General features: G+C 36.8%; 1 protein-coding gene and 1 non-coding gene across 5 annotated transcripts in view; one reads left to right on the top strand and one right to left on the bottom strand.

Moving 5' to 3' along the window:
• NEO1 (neogenin 1) overlaps positions 1-24,361 on the bottom strand; it is a 249,018-nt gene that overhangs the window by 59,979 nt on the left and 164,678 nt on the right. For 3 of the 4 annotated variants that reach the window (XM_068555121.1, XM_068555114.1, XM_068555126.1), the window contains 2 exons: positions 9,265-9,484; positions 2,299-2,453 (listed from right to left, as the gene is read on the bottom strand). In XM_068555121.1, the coding sequence (XP_068411222.1) occupies positions 2,299-2,453; positions 9,265-9,484 (375 nt within the window). The remainder of the gene's footprint in view (positions 1-2,298; positions 2,454-9,264; positions 9,485-24,361) is intronic. The other variant, XM_068555136.1, reaches the window with a different exon arrangement.
• Positions 15,475-15,581, top strand: LOC137754132 (U6 spliceosomal RNA). The gene has a single exon (XR_011071740.1). It is a non-coding gene; the product is annotated as a U6 spliceosomal RNA (small nuclear RNA).

The following is a 24,361-nucleotide window of genomic DNA, read 5'->3' as shown; positions in this document are numbered from 1 at the left end:
ATATTCATTGGCTAAATGTAGGCAAAGATGATCCTAAAAAAGGCGCTAGTAAATTCTTTCATTTCATCTGTACAGTGGCATTAAAAAATGGAAAAAAATTTAAGTTGGTTTGAAAAGCTAAAAATGTAAACTATTTTCCCAGGGCTGACTCCAACACTTACAGTCCCTCCCACCTGCCCCCAGGCTGAATACCTCCAGATAAAATGCAAATCTCTCTCCACTAACTCCTCTTTTGCCAAAACATGTTATAGTCACTCTCTACCCCTAAAATACTCTCACCAGAATCTGTTGCCCTTCATCTATATTCTTATTTAGCTACTTTCTTTTAATCGGATTCCTTGAATAAATGATTGTGCTGCCTACTTTCCCTGTGATGATTGTACATCACATTATTGCCCGTTTACTTGTCTGGCGCTGGTACCAAACTGTAAGATCCTTGTGAACAGAAGTCAAGTCTTACTCATCTTTACATCTTGCTGCCTAGCACGGTGCCTGGCACATGACAGGAACTCAATAAATCTCTTCTTTCATCTCTAACTTGACAATGCCCCTTGTAGTCCAGTGGTTCTCAATAGTTTGACTTGTAAGTTCTGAAATGATAATGAAAACCACAGGCTCTTTCCCAAGGAAAATGTGAACATGTACAGACACACAAATACTTTCATGTATCTTCAGAAGGTTCATGGCCCCAGGATTGAACCCTTGCACTGAATCAAATTCAGTGGTCTTTTCCTTCATTTTCATCATGACTCACCTTGCATGTGCACTGTTGTCCTATTTTGGGGTTGGGTCAAGCAGTGTCCTTCCCCAAGAATGCTTGCTCTAAGCCAAATGCTTTAAGGCCAACCTCAGGTCTCATCTTTTCCTAGAAACCTGACTTAATATACCTAACTTTTACAGTAACTCTTCCTTGTTCTGTATCCCATTATCTCTCATGAATGACGCCTGTATGTGAGAGTTAATGAAGGAAAATTGAGTTTTGCTTCATGGCTTGAGTTAGAAATCTAATAGATTGTTCCTGCTCTCATCTGAACACAGTAACCATGAAATTCAACATCCTTTCCCTGCAGCAAGAACACATTCTTTCCTTAAATCAACGTCCCGGCTCTCTGTTGGCCCTCTTGTTGTTGCTTGGGTTTGATTCCTGATCTTTAAGCTCTATTACTGAAATGATCAATGGCCTCCTATCTTGACTGCTCATTCTTTAAGGGGAGAATTCCTATCTTGTCCATCCCCTGCATCTGTAATAGTTTGTGCAATGCCTGGTAGAGGAGGTCCTCAATAACTGTTTGATGGGTGAATGATTTGCTGCAGCATTAGAAAGTGAAGTTCCACAGCTTCTTGACTTTACTTATTCTACCCATCAGGCAGAGTCCTTGAATTATTTCCATAGTTTCAGCGGTAAATTCATTTAATATGTTTAGTTCCCTGGTCAGTAGCTTTCACGAATTTATCTCCCATGCTCCCTAGCTGAAGTAAAATTTTTGTTACTGCAAGTTTGTTAATACAGAAACACTAGTGCAGTTAACAGTAAAAGAAATCTGGAGAAGGCTCCAAGGAAAAACAGTGGCTCATGTTAAAAGGTAAAAGTGTAGAAGAAAGCCTCATGAGATAAGCATTAATTCTGATTTGACTGCTTCTTGTCATTTCTGGCCTATAGTTTAAAACCAAAATTTAAGACACAGAAGACACTTATAAGATAAATCAATTTGACACTCATTTCAGTTGGAGAAAATCTTAAGAAATGTAAGTGGAAGTAACATTATTTAGCACAAAAGACAGCAGGTCCAAAGTAAAGCCCTGAAGAGATTCCAAAGAGTGTGGTATGTATAAAGATCAGGGCAATCCCGTTGATAACAATTATCAAATAGCTACTTCCTGTGTGAGGCACTGCATTAGATATGGTGGGAAATAAAAGGATAACAAAGACTCTGTCTTTGCCATAAAATTAATGAGATATATTCATAACCATAATTCAAGGAAGAAAATGATAATGTATCTTAGGACTGTCGAGATACAATATTAGATAAGATCAGAGGGAAGATTCTAAGAAGGCATCTGAGCTAGGTCTTAAAGGATCAGTAAAATTTGGGTGTCTATCAGCAGAATTATATCGTCTTACACTATTTGCTACTGCTTGATGTGAATTAATTTGATCTCCCATAACTATTTTGTAAGGACCTTGAACGTGAGGAACTGTTATCTTCTGCACTCCTATGGTATGCCAGGCTATACATAAGGTAGCCCTTCATACAGGTCTCCCTACAGGTGGGGCTGACAGAGAGGTGGGAGACTTACCTTCAGGCTGTGTTTCTACTCGTAGTGGAGCTGAACTCTCTCCGGAGCCATGTTTATTTTGAGCCATAACTCTAAAGATGTACACAGTCGCTGGCATTAGGTTTTGGATGGTTACCTGCATTTCTCCGGGGCGACTGGTATTTTCAACACGTTCCCTTTGGAGAAAGAGGGATCGATTAGGAAAATTTCCAGAATGTGCAGTTTCATTTTCATTGTAATGTCTATAGATACTATATGACATCAAAATCTTAATAAATCTAAGTCAAATTAACTCTCAAAAAAGGAAATTTTGGGGGGTGGAACAGTGCACAGAATATGGACACTGGCAAAGAGCAATGTCATACATGTCTGATAAATCACTGATGTTCTTGCTTAAACATTACTGATATTGTTGGCCATAATCACTTCCTTTCAGAAAAGACACAGAGAGTCTTCTTGGTGCCATCTCAAATGGGGCAGCTGGTCACCAATTCTGTACGCTTTAGGAATCACTGAATTTTAAGGGGTTATCCTCAGGGAGACATATAGAAGGTGATTATAGGTATGACCCAATTTTCACAGACAGTATCAAAGAATGCTGTGTACCTTCTGGATAACAGACTCTCAATAAAAAGAAAATTAGAGATTATTACTTTCAAAACTGAGAACATTAAAAATTTAAATGAATCCAGTCTATAAAATAAGCTAATCATGACTCTGATTTTTATAATTTATTTCTTAAAACAAAAACTCTTCTTGAATGATTTTCAAACTGATTTGAAATGTTTAACAAATCTTATCACAAACAGTACAAATGGCCAGTGGTCTAGTGTTATGAGATGAAAACATAAAAACAGTTATCAGTTAGGTTCTTTAAAAAGGCGGCCTCCAGGCTCTATTTTGGGGGTCTCTGTGTCCACACTTGGGCCCATAATTATGCTCAGTATACTGTACTCACTATAACAAAAACCAGATTATATTTGCTTTCAACAAATATTGTAAAGGAAAATACTTGTTTTAGACAAATAGCTGGTCTTTAAAAATTACTGATCATGTGAGGAAAGATCTGTGTCTATCTTGAGAGAGCAATAAAAGGGCCCAAAACTACTCTGTGGAAGAAATTATTTTAAATTACCTAATAATCTGTTGAATTAAATTCTTACTTTAAAATATTGATAATTTTCCCTGAAGCTACTGATTAAAATTTGCTTAGTTCTACATGACCATATTCCAATTTGTCTGATTGTGTGTGAACATTTGCATTTCGGAGATGTAAGCATTTTTCAATAGTTTTCTATACTTCTTTAAACTACGTTATTTTAATTAAAACAAACAAACAGTACCCACGCACAACGTATTTATAAAGGTTGTCTGTCTACAGTCAGTTAGGTCCATTGGAAAAGAATATCATGGTAACAAAATTTATTGCTCAGAGACACTTGACATATCTATACATATTATTTTCTTTTCAGCTAAACCTCTAAATCACAAGATTTAGAAGGAGAGTATCAACTGATTTCTTATGCTGTGAGGTTTCTGACACTTGACCCAATCACAAATGCTGTCTAAAAGGAAGTATGGTATTTGACACTTCATTAAATTAACAGCTCCACGCCAGAGCACAGAATAGTCTGTTGCGCTCACTGTACTTGAAAGTTTAAACAAGTTCTCTCTCAGAAGGACAGCCGGGGGGAGGGGGGCACTATCTTATTTTAAATCAAAGTGAAAGAGTGTCTCATCCATGTTCACAAACCACAGAAGCACTAGCAGAAGGCTCACACACAGAAGTAGCATCGCAAATGTGTGCTGAATGAATGAATGGAAATTTGCCTTTTGATGTGTAAATCTGATATAGTAATGATATCACGTTTATCTTTTTGTTTGTTCCTATGTAAAAGGGGAAAATACCTAGAACAAATTTCTACAGAAGCATTACAATAAGAAAAAATCAGTAGTAGGTATGATTCCCTAGGATGAAACATCTAGCACCTGAAAAGGCTTCTAACAGTAGATTGGTCTGAGGTCCCAGAACCAAGTCTGTCTAGAAAAAAACTTTTGACTTCAGGAAAGATCCAGGGTGAGTTATGAAGGACAATGCTCATAAATGTGTGAGGTTATCATGGGTCTTAGGTTAGAATGTCTTAGTTAAGAGTCAAAAGAGAAAGGAAAAGATACACTTTATACTAAGACAGTGCTGGGCCAGAAGTTAGGAGCTCCAATTCTAGTTCTGGCAACACTACTAGCTTGCTAGGGGATCGCGGGAAAGTCACCAATTCTTTCTGGGCTTCAGTTTCTTCATGTATTAAATGAAAGAATGAGCCCAGGGTGGTGAACTTTTTCTTAAAGGGCTTGATAGTAAATATCTACAGGCCAAGATGCCAAATGAAAAATATTACCAACCATCTCCACAGTTAAAAATCCAAGTATAACTTTAGTTGGTCCTCCCTATCCACGGCTCTGCATCTGGGAATTCAACCAATTGTGGATCGTGTAGTACTGTACTACGGATTTACTGAGAAAAACCCACATATAAGTGGATGTGTGCAGTTCAAACCCGTGTTGTTCAAGGGTCAACTGTAGTTACTTGTATAACCTATTAAAATGTAACCGTTTGAAAATGTAAAAACTATTCTTAGCTCTTGGGCCATAAAAATAAAAAGTTTGATTTGGCCCAGGGTCTATAGTGTGCCAGCTCCCGGACTAGACTAACAGATACGTAAGGCTTTGTCCAACTCTAAAATGCTATTAATTTCTGGAATAACTTACTCTGTACTTTCCATTTGGTGGCTAACAGAAAATACTGCTGTTTACATTAAAGGCATTGAAAAAAAAGGTGAACATTTCATAGGTGAAATGGCAGAGGAAGGACCCTTTGGAATTTTGGGAAACTCAGGTACCCAACAGAATTATATAGCTCATGACCAAGGCACATAAGGCCACCTGGTGGTTGAATTATCAAATGCAGGAAGTAGGGGAATTTGTAAATGCAGGCAGCGGCATATATCCTCACATCGAAATGTTTTAAGTCTATGAAGATAATGTATTACCTTCATTTTTTAGATTAGAAAATTTAAACTTATAAAGGTTAAATAAATTTTGTTTATAAAACAAGTAACAGGGATCTAGTCTTTGACTTAGTGTTATTTCTATTCCTTCATTGCTTCTATTCAGAAATCATAATCTTAAAGTAATAAAGCGACAAAAATTATTATTACAATCTCCAAGAATATTCCTTTGAAATATTCCCCAGATTTATTCTGTCTGTTCCAAGTCACTGCTGTCATCTTCATCAGGGCCTACTGCATGCCTAGATCAACCTAACTACTACTGATCTGTCTCCCTGACTCCACCGCTTTTCCTCTCTAATCTTATGCAGTGCTCTCCAAGTACTGCTAATAAAAGCTGTTTAATAAAACCACAGTGTACACTTGCTCAGGAGTCTAAAATGGTCCCTTCTTAACTGATTATGTCAAAATTCCAACACTTGGCTCCAAACTTCCACTTTATTGTAATCTCTTACTAATTCTGACCAAAAACTCTAGGCCAGAGCTTTCTTACTTTCCCATCCTTTCAACAACAGACAACACAAATTAAATTGGATCTTCCTTGCATCTCCTCTTTCTTCACATATACTTGCCCTGTCCTCCTGCCCCTGCCAATTTATCTTCTACATTTTTTCAATTCCAACTTCACTTATTAATCATCTCTGCTTACTTCAACACATGATTCACTAATAAGTGATAGATTTTCATTAAAAACCAAAGTATATATAATTTAAAAAATTAGAAGTCCTAGTTTTTCTCCCTCCTTAAAACCTGTTCCACCCTGAGACCTAAAGGTGGCGTGTAGACCTGTATCTTGACATTTTGGGCAGGATAATTCTTTGTTTTGGTGGGTGGAGGGGAGCTGTCCTGTACACTGTAGGATGTTTATCAGCATCTCTGGCTTCTACTCACTAGATGGCAGTAAGCATCCCCTCCCATCTCAGTTGCAATAACCAAAAATGTCAGCAGACATTGCCAAATGCCCATTGGGAGATGGGGGGCAAAACTGTCCCTGGTTGAGAATCACTAATCTAGGCATTTATATACACATCAAAATACATAGATATAAGTCATTAAAAAAATTCCTGCATCATACTTCATATGGATATACATATATTAACTATATGCCCATTCCTCTACCAATGGACATTTACTTTGTTTCCTTTTTTTAATCCTTACAAATAATGCTACAATAAACATTTTTTATGAGTGCCCTATGTGTATGTATATTGGCATATCTATAGGACAGACACCTAGAAGTGTAATTGTTGGGTTGAAAGGAATGTGCATTAAAAAATTTTTTTAAAATTCTGCCAAATCACCTTCTCCAAAGGCTCCTCTAATTTATACTGCCACCAAGAGCCTAGATTGGATTTAATCCCAACATTCATCTCACTTAACACTGGATATTATCAACTTAAAATTTCTGCCAGCCTTACAGGTGAAAAATGGTAACTCATCATTTTGTATTTCCAAGATTGTTAGTAATGGTGAAAACTTTTTTTTTTAACTTTAATGGGCTTTCCACTAACTTCTTTGAGGCACCTACTTATACCATCTGCCTCATGAGATATCTTTTACTTGTGATTTGTAAAAGTTCTTTATATAGACTGGGTATCAATACAATCTTTTACAAATGTTAAATTTTTTCCCAGCTTACCAGTTGATAACTTGATTTTGTTTATTACGTTTTATCGCATGGAATTTTACAGTTATATAATAAACTCTGTCGATCTCTCCTATATGGTTCCTGAATTTTCTGTCTTCCTTTAAAAGATACGTTAAGTGATGAAAATAGTTTCTATATTTTCTTCTAACAGACTTAGAAGTTTTAAAAATACGTCTCGATACATCTATAACTTGTTATACATAAGACAGAGATACAACTTTTATTCCTTCTATTAAATGGAGGTTAATTATCTCAACATTATTTCTTGAATAATTATTACTTCTCCATTCATTAGAATTACTCACTTAACAAGTATCTATTTAGTGCTACTTATAAGCCAGGCTCTGTTCCAGGTGATGGTGATACTCCACTGAACAAGACAAACACCATGAATGCGTTAATAAGAAGAGAAAATTTCTGAGTATTAAGTGTTCTGAAAAAACACAACACAAAAGCTAAAAAACAAAATACAGTGGTATGTTACAGTGATGTTCTGGTAAATGTTTAACAACTGGCTCTGGCTTGTAGCACTTCTCACTGTAAATACTCCCTCTATGCCCAATTTTGAGCTACTGAGCCATGTCATCGGGTTTGCAAAGTTTCCTGAAAATTTAACAACTGGCTTGGGAACAAGCCACCAAGTGCTCCACTGTGTGACAGTGACCAAGGGGCTAAGCTGGGTGGGTAGTCATGGAAGACCTGAGAAGGGATCATCTGAGGATGACGGACAAGAAGCCAGACAGTTATTTGTGAGGGAAATGCAGTTCTGGTAGAAGGAACAACAAGGGCAAAGGCCTTGTGATGCACATAAGCTTGCTTCTGAGGAATTACTAAAAGCTTTTTTCCTTCTGTGAAATCCCATGACGTTTGCAATGCGATCTAAAAGCCTACTGGAAACATTTTAAGACAGGTGCTGTTTGGTAGTAATATCTTGCCTTTCTGGGACTAGCTCTATGTTTCCTTATCTTTGTAACTCCCCAAACATCCAGTGCAGTGTTCGGATGAACATTCTATTACCCTGGGAGCAGCTCCACCTATCTGACTCAAATTATGTCACTCAGATGTCTAAAGAGTGTTAAACCAAGGGGTACTGACTTGACGAAGGTGCCTATACTTGCTGAACTTGCCAGTCTGGTATTAAATACAATATATATAAAATGTAAGCACCCTTGTAGAAATACAAGCTTTATTTCATGGGTTAGGGCCATAACCAAAATAGATTATTTTAGTTTTCTTATTTTGGTGTGAAGTAACAGCACAATGAAGGAATCTACTCAGCAATATTCAGAGTACACAGTCAGCATGTGGCAAGGTACCTCCCAAAGAGTTTATAACCTGGTTGGGAAAACAATACAAATACACATAAAATAACAGAAGAGTAACAACTATGGTAGTATTAGATCATGTGTTATCATAATTAAGTGCCAATATCAGTGGCACATACATACAAGAGAAAAGCTGTATGTGCTGAAAAAGGTAGAGAAAGATTTATGAGGGCTTCATGGGGCTTAGTCTGGGCCAAGAAAGATTAACTGAATTTTAGTTTTAGTTGAAAAACCCTTTTTTCAAGGGGGAAGTGACTGAAGAGAACAGACTGGGAAAAAAGGCTGCATAGTGACAGGAATTAGACTGGTTTCATTAGAAAGTGAGCTAAACTGGGGTTAAAGGAAAATAAGGTTGGATAGATAAAACAAAGGTAGACTGTGGAGTAAAGCAGCCTGGTGATTCTGGAGAATCTCCAAAAGCAATGGAGAGGCAACGTGAGTTCCTGAAAGAGGTGGAGATGGAGAGAAATTTAATGAAATGCTGTTTTAGGAAAATGAGTCACTAAGTACTCTTGTGTCATCAAGGAGACCCCCCCACTCCACCCCAGAGCTCAGCAGCCCACATCCGGGTAAGGGTGCAGACAGATATTCATTAAGATTACTTTAATAACTACCTTAATTTCTAGAATCTGAAAGTTCTAAGAAAGACATAGCCTATGGGTTGTGCTTGACTGAATCTTATGAAAAAATGGTAGCCCTGGTTACATTTTAATACTTCTAACTTAAATAAATCTCTCCCCAAGTCATCCCAGAGAGGCAGGAAAGAATACCAGGACTTCACTCTGTTTAGGAATTTACTTTTAATGACCTAAAACTAGGTCATCTCGGTGATCATATATTCTGGACTGAAAGTTGGTACAGATTCTACACAGTAAAGAGTCAGGGTGGGGACGTCTGGTCTTGGGTGGACAAGATGCAACCAACCGGCTCCAGACGTACAGGTACTTACCTAGCAATCCCCTCCTTGGTGTAGAAGACAGAGTAGGTAAGGTTGTCCCCGTGAGGATCTGATGCAGGTGTCCGCCATGTCAATTTGATGAAGCGGGTAGAGACCAGGGAGGCCACGACATCCCGAGGAGCTGAAGGCAGTGGTCCAGTTGTGGCTGGTGCTAGATGGTCAGTAGTGGCACTGGTCAGTGAAGTGGGAGGTAATGTTGGGATGGCAACATCTTGTCATGTGCAAATATTGGGGAATATGAAGGGCAAACCACGACGGTTTTAAAAAAGAGAACAGAAAAAACAAAAAACAAAAAAGAAATAAACAAAACCACGATGGGAAATAAAATAAAATGAATGAACATAAAAAAGGCCATTAAACTGAAGGCTAACATGCAGGCCAGGGGTAACTACTGAAAACTAATGGGCACTAGTCAAGGCACATCACTGCAGAGCAAGCAGACTTTCTGGTCACTATAATGGTTGTGGGCAAGGGACAGGGAGTGTGACAGCTAAGAATAAAACATTTCACAGAAAGGACACATCAGTGCCCAAGTAATTTTCTTTAATTCTGAAAGCAGCATGCAACATCTGTCGAACTTTGCACATAAAAGTCTTATATATAATAAAACCTCAATATTTTTTCCCACTTTATCAAAATATGGAATAATGTGTGTAGTATGGATGGGCCTAATTACACTCAACATAGGCCCCAGACTATCATGACCTCACTGCAGAGCTGTGTGTGCCTTTAGCTCTGCAGGAGATTCAAGAGCCAGATCTTCAACTGGAGTCTAATATTAAAGTTTGCTCACTGTATTTGGCAATACCCAGGGAAGTCTGATAACCTTTCTCAATTCACTAAGTTATAGCTCATTTCCTCTTATCAATTCATTTGACTACAACAGTATAAAATTGTGCATCACAAATTCCAAAGTCACACAAATATAATACTTATTAGGTAGCATATCTGTTTGGTACAGTCCTCACTGCAGTAATAGATTACGACGGCTTGCAGACCTCAGGGACTTGATGGGACAGATGAAGCAGTGGCAAATCAGAGCTCTGCAAGTCGAAAGCCTCTGTCTGTATGCCCGGAGTCAGCCCATTCTGTTGTTGGACACTTCTGACTTTAGAAGTCTATTCCTAATATTAACCTAAAATCTCCTTCACCTTGGAGTATACGTTTAATCTCACAATTTTCAACTGACGGAATTTATTAGAATTCTGTCATAACCTTAATGGGGATATTAGAAGAGGGGCAGAGAGGAAAGCATGACAATTCTGGATCTCGTTTTCAATGAAGTGGTAGGACAACAACCTCCTGAAAATGTCTATGAATTACAGGAGAATCTTTTAAAGTGAGGCAGTCTAAATAAATATGCCACAGAGAATAAATTCTCCAAGGGAAAGGCAGAGGAAGACCAACGTAAAGTCTCTAGACAGCTACCATTTATTGAGCACTTTCTACATGGCACTCTCGCTCTTTACATGGACTCATTCAATCCTTACAACTCTGTGAAATAGGTACTATCATTGTATCTTTATATTATATATGGAGACTGACATTTAAAAAGGCTAAATCACCCTTCCTAGGAATAGGAAGTGGTGGAGTGTTAAAATCAGCCATGGTTTCTAGCTTAAGAGGCCTCTGGATTTAGCCAATAGAAGTTTTTAGTCCTTGTTGTGCCACTCAGGGTTATGGGAGCAGTCAAGGACTCTTGTTTGTTTCTGTCAATTCCCCTTGCCCCCAAGTCCCGTGAAGGCAATGCAAAGGGTCCAGGATGAATGCCTGCACATGCAGTAGGTGTTACAGGAGAAAAACCCTGAGCTTGTGGGATTTACCACTTTCATAGCAAGGGAAAGCAAGCTCCAGACAAAGAATGGACCTGCTGTGGATATCTTTTTTTTTTTTTTTAACATCTTTATTGGAGTATAATTTACAATGGTGTGTTAGTTTCTGCTTTATAACAAAGTGAATCAGCTATACATATACATATATCCCCATATCTCCTCCCTCTTGCGTCTCCCTCCCACCTTCCCTATCCCACCCCTCTAGGTGGTCACAAAGCACCAAGCTGATCTCCCTGTGCTGTGTGGCTGCTTCCCACTAGCTATCTATTTTACATTTGGCAGTGTATATGTGTCCATGCCACTCTATATGTAATTTAATTCTGTTGTGTTTGGAGACATACTTTGTATGGTTTCAGCCTTTTAAAAGGTACTGAAACTTGTTTTCTGTCCCAGCATATAGTCTATCCTGGCAATTGTTCCATATGTGCTTGGAAAAAACCTGTATCTGTAGTTGTTGGGTGGAGAGTCTACAATGTCAGCTAGGTCAAGTTGACTGACAGGATTGCTTAAGTCCTCTATACTCTTTCTAATTGTTTTACCAGTTTTTGAGAGTAGGATATTGAAATCTCCAACTGTTATCATTGATTTATGTATTTCTTTGAATATACCAATTATAAATGCATATACATCTAACAAAAGAGCCCCAAAATATATGAATCCAAAGAAATCTGTGAAAACCTCAAATATGTGGAAATCAAAAAAAGCACTCCTAAATAACCCGAGTCAATGAAGAAATAGCAAGAAAAAATTTTAAAAAATATTTTTAACTGAATGAAATGAAAATACAACATATTAAAAATGAAGGGATGCAGTTAAAGCAGTGCTTAGAGCGAAATTAAAATACCTTTACTAGAAGATAAGTCTCACATGAATTACCTAAGGTTCTACCTTACTGAAGAGTGTAGACCTTAAGCATTTTTTCTTTTCTTAATATAGCAGGTTAAGCTTTTTCACACACACAAATAAAGGTAACCATGTGAGGTGACGGATGTGTTAACTAACTTAATTGTTGGAATCCTTTCACAATGTATATGTATCAAATCATTATGTTCTACACTTTAAATATATTACCATTTATTTGTCAATTATACCTCAATAAAGCTGGAAAAAATTAAATTAAATTTTAACCACATTCTTAAAAAAATACAAGGGTAAGAAATTAAGAGAAGATGTAAGCTACCAAAATAAAAGAGGGGACAATGTTATGAATCCCACAGATATTAAAAATTATAAGGGAATATTATGAACAAATTTATGCCAATAAATCAGACAACTTAAAGGAAATAAACACGTTCCCAGGAAGACAAAAATTACCAAACCTACTCAAGAAGAAATACAAAATCTAGACAGAACTATAATAGATAGAAAAATTTAAATAAAAATCTTCCCACAGTGAAAAGTCCAAGCCCAGACGGTTTCACTGGTGAATGCTATCAAATATTTAAAAGAAAAATTAATACTAATCCTTCACAACTCTTTCAGAAAAAGAGTAGAAACACTTCCAACTCATTTTGTGAGGCTAGTATTACTCTGATATAAAAGCCAAAGATACCACATGAAAAGAAAACTACAGAAAAACCCTCGTGATCATAGATACAAAAATCTTTAACAAAATATTAGCAAACCATATTTGGTAACATATTAAGAGGATTATAAACCATGATCAAGTAGAATTTATCATAGGAATTCAAGACTAGTTTAACATCCAAAAACCAATGTAATATATTAACAGACAAAAACCTGATAATCTCAATAGATGCAGAAAAAGCATTTGACAAAATCAAACACCTATTCATAATAAAAACTCTCAACAAATTAGGAAAAGAAGTAAACTTCCTCGACCTAAAAAACCTATGGTGAACATTATACTTAAATGGTGAAGGAATAAATGCTTTTTCCCCAACATTGGAAATAAGGATGTTAGCTCCTGCTTCTTATATTAAGCATTGTACTGGTCCAAGCCAGTGCAAGAAGGCAAGAAAAAGAGAAAAACTGAATAAAGATTAAAAAGGAAAAAGTAATACTGTTTTTATTTGTAATTAATAATTAACTGAGTAGAAAACCCTAATGAATCTAGCAAAAAAAAAAAAGCTACCAAAACAAATAAATATGTTTAGCAACGTCATAGGATACAAGGTCAATATATAAAAACCAACTCTATTTCTCTATACTAGGAATGAACAATCCAAAAGTAAAATTAAGAAAACAACTCCAACTACAACAGCATCAAAAAAGAATAAAATATTTAAGAATAAATTTAATGGAAGAAGCGTAAGATTTGTACCCTGAAAACTACAACTCATTGCTGAGAGAAATTTTTTAAACTCTAAATAAATAAAGATCTAAATGAAAAGATCTAAATAAATAAATGTTCATGGATTAGAAGACTTAATGTTGTTAAGATGATAAGCTGCCCCTAAAATTTAATATTAAGATCTGCAAAAGATCTAGAATAGCCAAAATAATTCTGAAAAAGAAGCAAATGGTTGGAGGACTTGGATTACCCAATTTCAAAACTTACTATAAAGCTCTAGTAATTGAGACAGTCCAGCACATGAATAGGCATATAGATCAGTGAAAGAGAATTGAGAGTCCAGAAGTATGCCCCTATATTTGTGGTCAACTGATTCTCAGCTAAGGTGTCCAGAAGTTTCAATGTGGTAAGAACAGTCTTTTCAACAACTGGTGCTGGTACAACTACATAACCCCATGCAAAGCAATGAACTTAGATCCTTACTTAACACCACATACAAAGATTAACTCAAAACAGCTCCTAGACTGAACAGAAGAACTAAAACTTCTGAAAAAATATATAGGGGAAAGTCTTTGTGCCTTGGGTTAGAAAAGTATTCTTAGACATGATAACAAAAGCACAAGATACAGAAGAAAAAAACAGATAAGTTATATTTTATTAAAAGTAAAAACTTCAGCACATTAAGGAAAACACAACTAAGTAAATGATAAGCCAGAGACTGGCAGAAAATGTTTCCAAAGCGTGTATCTGATGCAGTACTTGAACATATAATTCAGAATATATATTCAGGATCAGAATATATAATGAACTCTTATAAATTAGTAAGAAAACAAGCCAATTTAAAAATGGGCAAAAGACTTGAAAAGTCATTTCACCAAAAAGAACATACAAATGGCTAATAAACATGTGAAAATGTGCTCAACATCAATGTCATTAGGAAAACGTGAATTAAAATCACAATAAGATACTACTACAGGGACTTCCCTGATGGCGCAGTGGTTAAGAATCCACCTGCCAATGCAGGGGACACGGGTTCGATCCCTGGTCCAGGAAGATCCCACATGCCGTGGAGCAACGAAGTCCTTGTGCCACAACTACTGAGCCTGTGCTCTAGAGCCCATGAGTCACAACTACTGAGCCCACAAGCCACAACTACTGAAGCCTGTGCGCCTAGAGCCCGTGCTCCGCAACAAGAGAAGCAACCGTGATAAGAAGCCCACGCACTGCAACGAAGACCAAACACAGCCAAAAATTAATAAATTAATTAAAAAAAAAAGATTAAAAAAAAAAAAAAAAGATACTACTACACACCCACTACAACGGTTACAAACAAAAAAGGTACACAGTACGTAGTGTTGGAAAAACTGGAATCCTCATACATTGTTGGGAATGTATTATTTCTTTCAATTGATGAACACAAATTGTCTCCATTTATTATTTACATCTTTAATTTCTTTAAAAAATGTTTTATAGTTTTCTGAGCGTAAGTTGTGAACTTCTTTTGTTAAATTTATTAAGTATTTTATTCTTTTTGATGCTATTATACATGAAATTGTTTTCTTAATTTCAATCTCAGATTGTTCCTGCAAGTATATATAAATACAAATGATTTATGTATACTGATACTGACTTGCTAAGCTTATTTATTAGTTCTAATAGTTTACTCATGGATTCTTCATGATTTTCTGTATACAAAATGATGTTATCTGTAGAGAGTTTTACATATCATACTTCAATAATACTGTTGAAAAGAATGAAATGGCTTAGACTGACGAGTTGCAACAATTAAACAATATTTTTTTTCTAGCGTAAAATAGCAATAGTTACTGAGTCCTAGGACCTTTCTGTTGCTCAAAGCACCTGAGCTTAAAATCAACCTATTTGAAGTCATCACAAAATTAAAATGTCCAGAAACTACTCAAAGGTTTCACAGGTATGCCAACTGATTATCAAGGATCCTAAAGCATAAGTGAACTATACAGATATCTAGGCCAAATGTAGTAAAAATCTGTTACTTAAAAAAAAAAAAAAAAGGTCTGATTATATTAAGAATTAGGCTGGTTGCTTTTCCTTCTGCCACCAGAGTTCATTTGTGAAAATAAAAGATCTGATGATGTGCTTGCTTTGGCAGCACATATACTAAAATTGGAACGATACAGAGAAGATTAGCATGCTCCCTGCACAAGGATGACACGCAAATTCGTGAAGGGTTCCATATTTTTAAAAATTCTCTAGAAGGGATCAACAGCAGAATAACTGAGGCAGAAGAATGGATAAGTGACCTGAAAGATAAAATAGTGGAAATAACTACTGCAGAGCAGAATAAAGAAAAAAGAATGAAAAGAATTGAGGACGGTCTCAGAGACCTCTGGGACAACATTAAACGCACCAACATTCGAATTATAGGGGTCCCAGAAGAAGAAGACAAAAGGAAAGGGACTGAGAAAATATTTGAAGAGATTATAGTTGAAAACTTCCCAAATATGGGAAAGGAAATAGTTAATCAAGTCCAGGAAGCACAGAGATTCCCATACAGGATAAATCCAAGGAGAAACACGCCAAGACACATATTAATCAAACTATCAAAAATTAAATACAAAGAAAAAATATTAAAAGCAGCAAGGGAAAAACAACAAAAAACATACAAGGGAATCCCCGTAAGGTTAACAGCTGATCTTTCAGCAGAAACTCTGCAAGCCAGAAGGGATTGGGAGAACATATTTAAAGTGATGAAGGAGAAAAACCTACAACCAAGATTACTCTACCCAGCAAGGATCTCATTCAGATTTGATGGAGAAATTAAAACCTTTACAGACAAGCAAAAGCTAAGAGAATTCAGCACCACCAAACCAGCTTCACAACATATGCTAAAGGAACTTCTCTAGGCAGGAAACACAAGAGAAGGAAAAGACCTACAATAACAAACCCAAAACAATTAAGAAAATGGTAATAGGAACATACATATCGATAATTACCTTAAATGTAAATGGATTAAATGCTCCAACCAAAAGACACAGACTGGCTGAATGGATACAAAAACAAGACCCGTATATATGCTGTCTACAAGAGACCCACTTCAGACCTAGGGACACATACAGACTGAAAGTGAGGGGATGGAAAAAGATATTCCATGCAAATGGAAATCAAAAGAAAGCTGGAGTAGCAATTCTCATATCAGACAAAATAGACTTTAAAACAAAGACTATTGCAAGAGACAAAGAAGGACACTACATAATGATCAAGGGATTGATCCAAGAAGAAGATATAACAATTGTAAATATTTATGCACCCAACATAGGAGCACCTCAATACATAAGGCGAATACTAACAGCCATAAAGGGGAAATCAACAGTAACACAATCATAGCAGGGGACTTTAACACCCTACTTTCACCAATGGACAGATCATCCAAAATGAAAATAAATAAGGAAACACAAGCTTTAAATGATACATTAAACAAGATGGACTTGATATTTATAGGACATTCCATCCAAAAACAACAGAAGACACTTTCTTCCCAAGTGCTCATGGAACATTCTCCAGGATAGATCATATCTTGGGTCACAAATCAAGCCTTGGTAAATTTAAGAAAATTGAAATCATATCAAGTATCTTTTCCGACCACAACACTATGAGACTAGATATCAATTACAGGAAAAAATCTGTAAAAAATACAAACACATGGAGGCTAAACAACACACTACTTAATAACCAAGAGATCACTGAAGAAATCAAAGAGGAAATAAAAAAATACCTAGAAACAAATGACAATGAAAACACAACGACCCAAAACCTATGGGATGCAGCGAAAGCAGTTCTAAGAGGGAAGTTTATAGCGATACAATCCTACCTTAAGAAACAAGAAACATCTCAAATAAACAACCTAACCGTACACCTAAAGCAATTAGAGAAAGAAGAAAAGAACCCCAAAGTTAGCAGAAGGAAAGAAATCATAAAGATCAGATCAGAAATAAATGAAAAAGAAATGAAGGAAATGATACCAAAAATCAATAAAACTAAAAGTTGGTTCTTTGAGAAGATAAAATTGATAAACCATTAGCCAGACTCATCAAGAAAAAAAGGGAGAAGACTCAAATCAGTAGAATTAGAAATGAAAAAGGGGAAGTAACAACTGACACTGCAGAAATACAAAGGATCATGAGAGATTACTACAAGCAACCATATGCCGATAAAATGGACAACCTGGAAGAAATGGAGAAATTCTTAGAAATGCACAACCTTCCGAGACTGGACCAGGAAGAAATAGAATATATGAACAGACCAATCACAAGCACTGAAATTCAAACTGTGACTAAAAATCTTCCAACAAACAAAAGCCCAGGACCAGATGGCTTCACAGGCGAATTCTATTAAACATTTAGAGAAGAGCTAACACCTATCCTTCTCAAACTCTTCCAAAATATAGCACAGGGAGAAACACACCCAAACTCATTCTATGAGGCCACAATTACCCTGATACCAAAACCAGACAAAGATGTCACAAAGAAAGAAAACTACAGGCCAATATCACTGATGAACATAGATGCAAAAATCCTCAACAAAATACTAGCAAACTGAATCCAACAGCACATTAAAAGGATCATACACCATGATCAAGTGGGGTTTATCCCAGGAAAGCAAGGATTCTTCAATATACGCAAATCAATAAATGTGATAAACCATATTAACAAATTGAAGGAGAAAAACCATATGATCATCTCAACAGATGCAGAGAAAGCTTTTGACAAAATTCAACACCCATTTATGATAAAAACCCTCCAGAAAGTAGGCATAGAGGGAACTTACCTCATTATAATAAAGGCCATATATGACAAACCCACAGCCAACGTCGTTCTCAATGGTGAAAAACTGAAACCATTTCCACTAAGATCAGAAACAAGACAAGGTTGCCCACTCTCACCACTATTATTCAACATAGTTTTGGAAGTTTTAGCCCCAGCAATCAGAGAAGAAAAAGAAATAAAAGGAATCCAATTGGAAAAGAAGAACTAAAGCTGTCACTGTTTGCAGATGACATGATACTATACACAGAGAATCCTAAATATGCTACCAGAAAACGACTAGAGCTCATCAATGAATTTGGTAAAGTAGCAGGATACAAAATTAATGCACAGAAATCTCTTGCATTCCTATACACTAATGATGAAAAATCTGAAAGGGAAACTAAGGTAACACTCCCATTTACCATTGCAACAAAAAGAATAAAATATCTAGGAATAAACCTACCTAAGGAGACAAAAGACCTGTATGCAGAAAATTATAAGACACTGATGAAAGAAATTAAAGACGATACAAATAGATGGAGAGATATACCATGTTCTTGGATTGGAAGAATCAACATTGGGAAAATGACTCAACTACCCAAAGCAATCTACAGATTCAATGCAATCCCTATCAAAATACCACTGGCATTTTTCACAGAACTACAACAAAACATTTCACAATCTGTATGGAACACAAAAGACCCCGAATAGCCAAAGCAATCTTGAGAAAGAAAAACGGAGCTGGAGGAATCAGCCTCCCTGACTTCAGAGTATACTACAAAGCTACAGTAATCAAGACAGTATGGTACTGGCACAACAACAGAAATATAGATCAAGGGAACAGGACAGAAAGCCCAGAGATAAATGCACTCATATATGGTCACCTTATCTTTGACAAAGGAGGCAAGAATATACAATGGAGAAAAGAGAGCCTCTTCAATAAGTGGTGCTGGGAAAACTGGACAGCTACATGTAAAAGAGTGAAATTAGAACACTCCCTAACATCATACATAAAAATAAACTCAAAATGGATTAAAGACCTAAATGTAAGGCCAGACACTATAAAACTCTTCGAGGAAAACATAGGCAGGACCCTCTATGACATAAATCACAGCAAGATCCTTTTTGACCCATCTCCTAAAGAAATGGAAATAAAAACAAAAATAAAGAAATGGGACTTAATGAAACTTAAAAGCTTTTGCACAGCAAAGGAAACCATAAACAAGAGGAAAATACAACCCTCAGAATGGGAGAAAATATTTGCAAATGAAGCAAATGACAAAGGATTAATCTCCAAAATTTACAAGCAGCTCATGCAGCTCAATATCAAAAAAACAAACAACCCAATCCAAAAATGGGCAGAAGACCTAAATAGACATTTCTCCAAAGAAGGTATACAGATTGCCAACAAACACATGAAAGGATGCTTAACATCACTAATCGTTAGAGAAATGCAAATCAAAACTACAATGAGATATCACCTCACACCAGTCAGAATGGCCATCATCAAAAAATCTACAAACAATATATGCTAGAGAGGGTGTGGAGAAAAGGGAACCCTCTTGCACTGTTGGTGGGAATGTAAATTGATACAGCCACTATGGAGAACAGTATGGAGGTTTCTTAAAAAACTAAAAATAGAACTACCATATGACCCAGCAATCCCACTACTGGGCATATACCCTGAGAAAACCATAATTCAAAAAGAGTCATGTACCACAATGTTCATTGCAGCTCTATTACAATAGTCAGGACATGGAAGCAACCTAAGTGTCCATCAACAGATAAATAAGATAAAGAAGATGTGGCACATACATACAATGGAATATTACTCAGCCATAAAAAGAAACGAAATTGAGTTATTTGTAGTGAGGTGGATGGACCTAGAGTCTGTCATACAGAGTGAAGTAAGTCAGAAAAACAAATACTGTATGCTAACAGATATATATGGAATCTAAGAGAAAAAAAAACAAAGTTCATGAAGAACCTAGGGGCAAGACGGGAATACAGACACAGACCTACTAGAGAATGGACTTGAGGATATGGGGAGGGGGAAGGGTAAGCTGTCAGAAAGTGAGAGAGTGGCATGGACATATATACACTACCAAACGTAAAATAGATAACTAGTGGGAAGCAGCCGCATAGCACAGGGAGATTAGCTCGGTGCTTTGTGATCACCTAGAGGGGTGGGATAGGGAGGGTGGGAGGGAGGGAGACGCAAGAGGGAAGAGATATGGGAACATATGTATATGTATAACTGATTCACTTTGTTATAAAGCAGAAACTAACACACCATTGTAAAGCAATTATAATCCAATAAAGATGTTAAAAAAAAAAAGAAAAAAATACACTTTAGTTATGAGATTTTGTTTAAGGCCTTTTACAGACACTGAGATACCTGTTTTTTTGGTTTTCTGTGATGTAATATTTTATGTTACATCAATTTGTGTTAATGTTGAAGCATACTCATATTCACCTCCTTGGTAATGTATTGTTATCATTATTTTATTTTGCCATTGTATGTGTTTTGCTAAGATTTTATTTGGGACGCTTGTATCTATATTCATTCAAAAGGCCAGGTCAGGTGTTTCTATTATGATTAAGCTGGCTTTCTAAAAGGACACGAGAAATTCTATATTTTTTCTGTGCTGTGCAAGAGTATAAATAATTAATATGAGAGTAATATAAAAATTATCCATAAAGCAATTCATATCTGGAGTCCTAATGCGGAAGGATATTCATCAACAATTTTAAAAAATCCTGGTTGTTATATTTAGATTTTCTACTATTTCTTGAGTCAGTAATTATTCCTTAAAATCATTCATGAGAAGTTAGATCAATATAGTAAAGTGAGCATGCTCATTACCTTATGGGGAGGAAAATAAAGGAAAAAGTGTAATAAGTGTAACAAGTAGATCAGAAATGTTGCAGAATGCATGAAAGCAAGACAGAAGAATAGAGCAGATATAGGGAGCCAAGTGCTACCCAACATGCTGTAGGGCAGCGGTCCCCAACCTTTTTGGCACCAGGGACCAGTTTTGTGGAAGACAATTTTTCCACAGATCGGGGGGGGGGGGTGGTTGGGAGGAGATGGTTCAGGCGGTAATGTGAGCGATGGGGAGCGGCAGATGAAGCTTCACTTGCACGGCCCAGGGGTTGGGGACCCCTGCTGTAGGAGACGCTGTCGCAGAGATGAGCGTGGTCCCGTGTAGTCCCAATGCCATAGTCAACAGGTGGGTATAAAAAGTGGAGGAGTAACTCCTCAGGGTGATGAAGTGGGAAGCAGTGCTCAACCTCCTCCCTCTGCCCCTCCCCCCTACACTGCCTGCAGTGTGGCCCAGCAGTGGGAAGCCCTCAGAGGTTCTGGTTCACAAGGCGCCAGCCCACCCCACCAGGTAACCCTATCGGTGACCAAACTACACAGAAAAGCATAGGCAGAGAAACAGAGGGTCTTACAAGCCTTGCAAAATATGAATTTGCTGTTTTTGTAGGTTAGAAAATAGTCAGACATCAGTAATAACATTTGGTTAACCTGCTTTGAACCGCCAGGAAAGATCGATACTTAATTGCATTAAAAGAAGGAACAATATCCACAGGTAAAATTGCAAAAAGAAGAAACAAAAACAGCAAAAAACACTTTTCAATAAGTAAAATAAATATTGTCAGTGATGATCAAGAAGACCATTGCATTCACAGAAAAGAATCAACTCGACTTCTGCCTTAAGATTGAAATTTCTTCACAGAAAATCTCTTTGCCAATACCTAAAGAAATGAGTAAAAATTAAGAAACAAGCTACCCCTCTCCCATTACAAAATGTATCAGGAAGGAAGGAAGGAAGGAAGGAAGGAAGGAAGGAAGGAAGGAAGGAAGGAAGGAAGGAAGGAAGGAAGGAAGGAAGGAAGGGAGGGAGGAAGGAAAGAAAAAGAGAGGAGACCTAATTCAATTTGAGCAGAGCTGGGGATAAACTTGACTGCTCCTATGTCTGTTTCAATCCCTAGAAACCATTCTGGTGAAGAGACATAAACCTGAGAAATTTTACTAATATTCCCAAGTCTGGAGAGATGAAAACTGAGGAGGCAGCTTTATCTTTTGACTTTTCTGATCAATAAGTAATAGAAATTACTGGGGAGCAGTGAAAGCATGAGATATATTGCTGGGTGGCCTCATCCAATTGCCAGAGTGAAAACACTGATGATAGAAAAGATTTTCAAGAATGAGCAAAAAAAAAAAAAAAAAATCTAAAAGAGTAATGTGAAAAGTATATTGGTGTTGACTTTTAGGAAGGTGAGTTGCCACCCTCTATCAAACTAGAAATGATAAATCCTTCCAGGAATTTATGCTAAAGAAATACTTGCACTTATGCCCAAAGATGCAGAGATGCTCAATTTCCATGTTGTTGGTAACAGCAAAGTTGCTAACATCCTAAATGTCCATCAACAGAGACGTGGTTAAGTAATTTAAAAGGCTACCTTCCCAAGGAACACGGTGAAGCTGTAAAATTGGCTGAGTTAGATCCACATGTCAACACTAGATTTACCATCAACTCATTTGCTTAAGTGAAAAAGGAAGTTCCAGAGCAGCATGGATAATATTATCTCACAGGTAGATTTTCCCACATGACACCGAAGACATAAATACACACATATGTAAATGCCTCAGTGGGGGAAAACAATGAACACTCAACCCTTGGTGGTGGTTATCTTTAAGAAAAAGAGTTCAGGAGATATGGAAAGGGGGATTTCTTGGTTTTGCTGTACTAATTGTTTGATTTCTTTCTATGACAATATGCTCATGTTTCACTTGTATAATATTTGCTTAATAAACATAAAACACGCTAAAAAAAAAAAAAAAAAAGATCTGATGATCACATCACTTCCCCAAACTACCTACAGAATAAAGTCCAAACACCTCAGCACAGTATTCAAGGTCCTCTACAGATTGGTCCCATCCAGCTTTCCAGTCTTATTTCCAGGACATGCTGTGCTCTACGTTTGCCTAGTTACTGAACAAGAATGGACTTTCCAGGTCTGTACCTATGTTCACACCACCATTAGGTTTAGAGCGATGAACAACATGTAAATCTGACTCGAGTCAAAGACAACTGGGAAATTTGTTTGAGAAAAGGTATTATACCTTGAAACTGTGAACATCAAAAATGCTGTTAGCTTTGACCTGCTGCTCAAACGCTTGGCAGTAGCTTCACGCTGGCACTTTCACTGATACCTAATGATCTCAATCAGCTCTTAAGTGGAACTAACTGAAGTGATCTATGTGAGATCCTGAAGGATTATGTTTCTCCTGATCTAGCTTTTTGTTACTTGAATTAATCATCAGAGCTACTCTTCATTTTTCTGAGCAATCACTTTCAAAATCCAGCTACATTGTGGTTGATGGCTCCAGTTTAATGATACATTAGATTTGTGACAAAGTGTCACTTCTAGTACATTATAATTATGAGCTTAACCAATAGATCTATGCACTTAAAACAGTTTCTAGGTAGAGATCATTAAATTCTGTGCTGGGCACGTTGCTCTCGGTTAAGTGGATCCAGTTATCCTAATTTGACACCCACTCATACCAGCCAAGTGAGCTGTGAGCAGGCACGTTTAAGTTTTCTTTTGAAACTCTGCTTTGAAATTTTCAAGATTTGTTTTAAAAATTTGTTTCCTTTTCATAATCTTTCTTTGAAGACAGATTAGTTTTAGAACTTCTTTCAAAATCTTCTCAACTCCTTCAGAAGTTAAGAAAGTATCTTGGGGAAAATGTCTCTTTTGCTGCCCCCACATTTCCTTGTGTAAAGGAATTACTTTGTATTCCCAAGAACATCCACAGCAGCATTATTCAGAATTCAGTGTTCAGAAATGAGTCAGATTTACATGGTGCTTATTGCTCTAAACATAACAGCGATGTGAACACAAGTACGGTTCCACAGAGCATTTCTTTGCGGAAACAATCATATTTGGAAGATTGTGGAGATTGGCCATGCTTATCAGCATGTTGAAGACTCACAGCAATTTTGTAGGAGAAAAACCGGTTCAGTTTGTTAACCTAGCATTTCTCATTCTTATTCGATCATGAAATCCCTTTTCCCCCCAACAGTAATCCAGTTTGAGCAATACTGAACTAAATGATACGTGAGCTAGTACCTAGCAGAGAGATCCTTTACAAGAGCCCCTGCCTGAAAACCTCCAGTCATTGTTCAACTGCTTCAGTAGAT

Source organism: Eschrichtius robustus, chromosome 1 (genome assembly GCF_028021215.1).
Source record: "Eschrichtius robustus isolate mEscRob2 chromosome 1, mEscRob2.pri, whole genome shotgun sequence".
In the NCBI taxonomy this organism is placed as follows: Eukaryota; Metazoa; Chordata; class Mammalia; order Artiodactyla; family Eschrichtiidae; genus Eschrichtius; species Eschrichtius robustus.
Note: the sequence above shows the minus strand (reverse complement) of the source record. Positions and strands in the feature narration are given on the sequence as shown.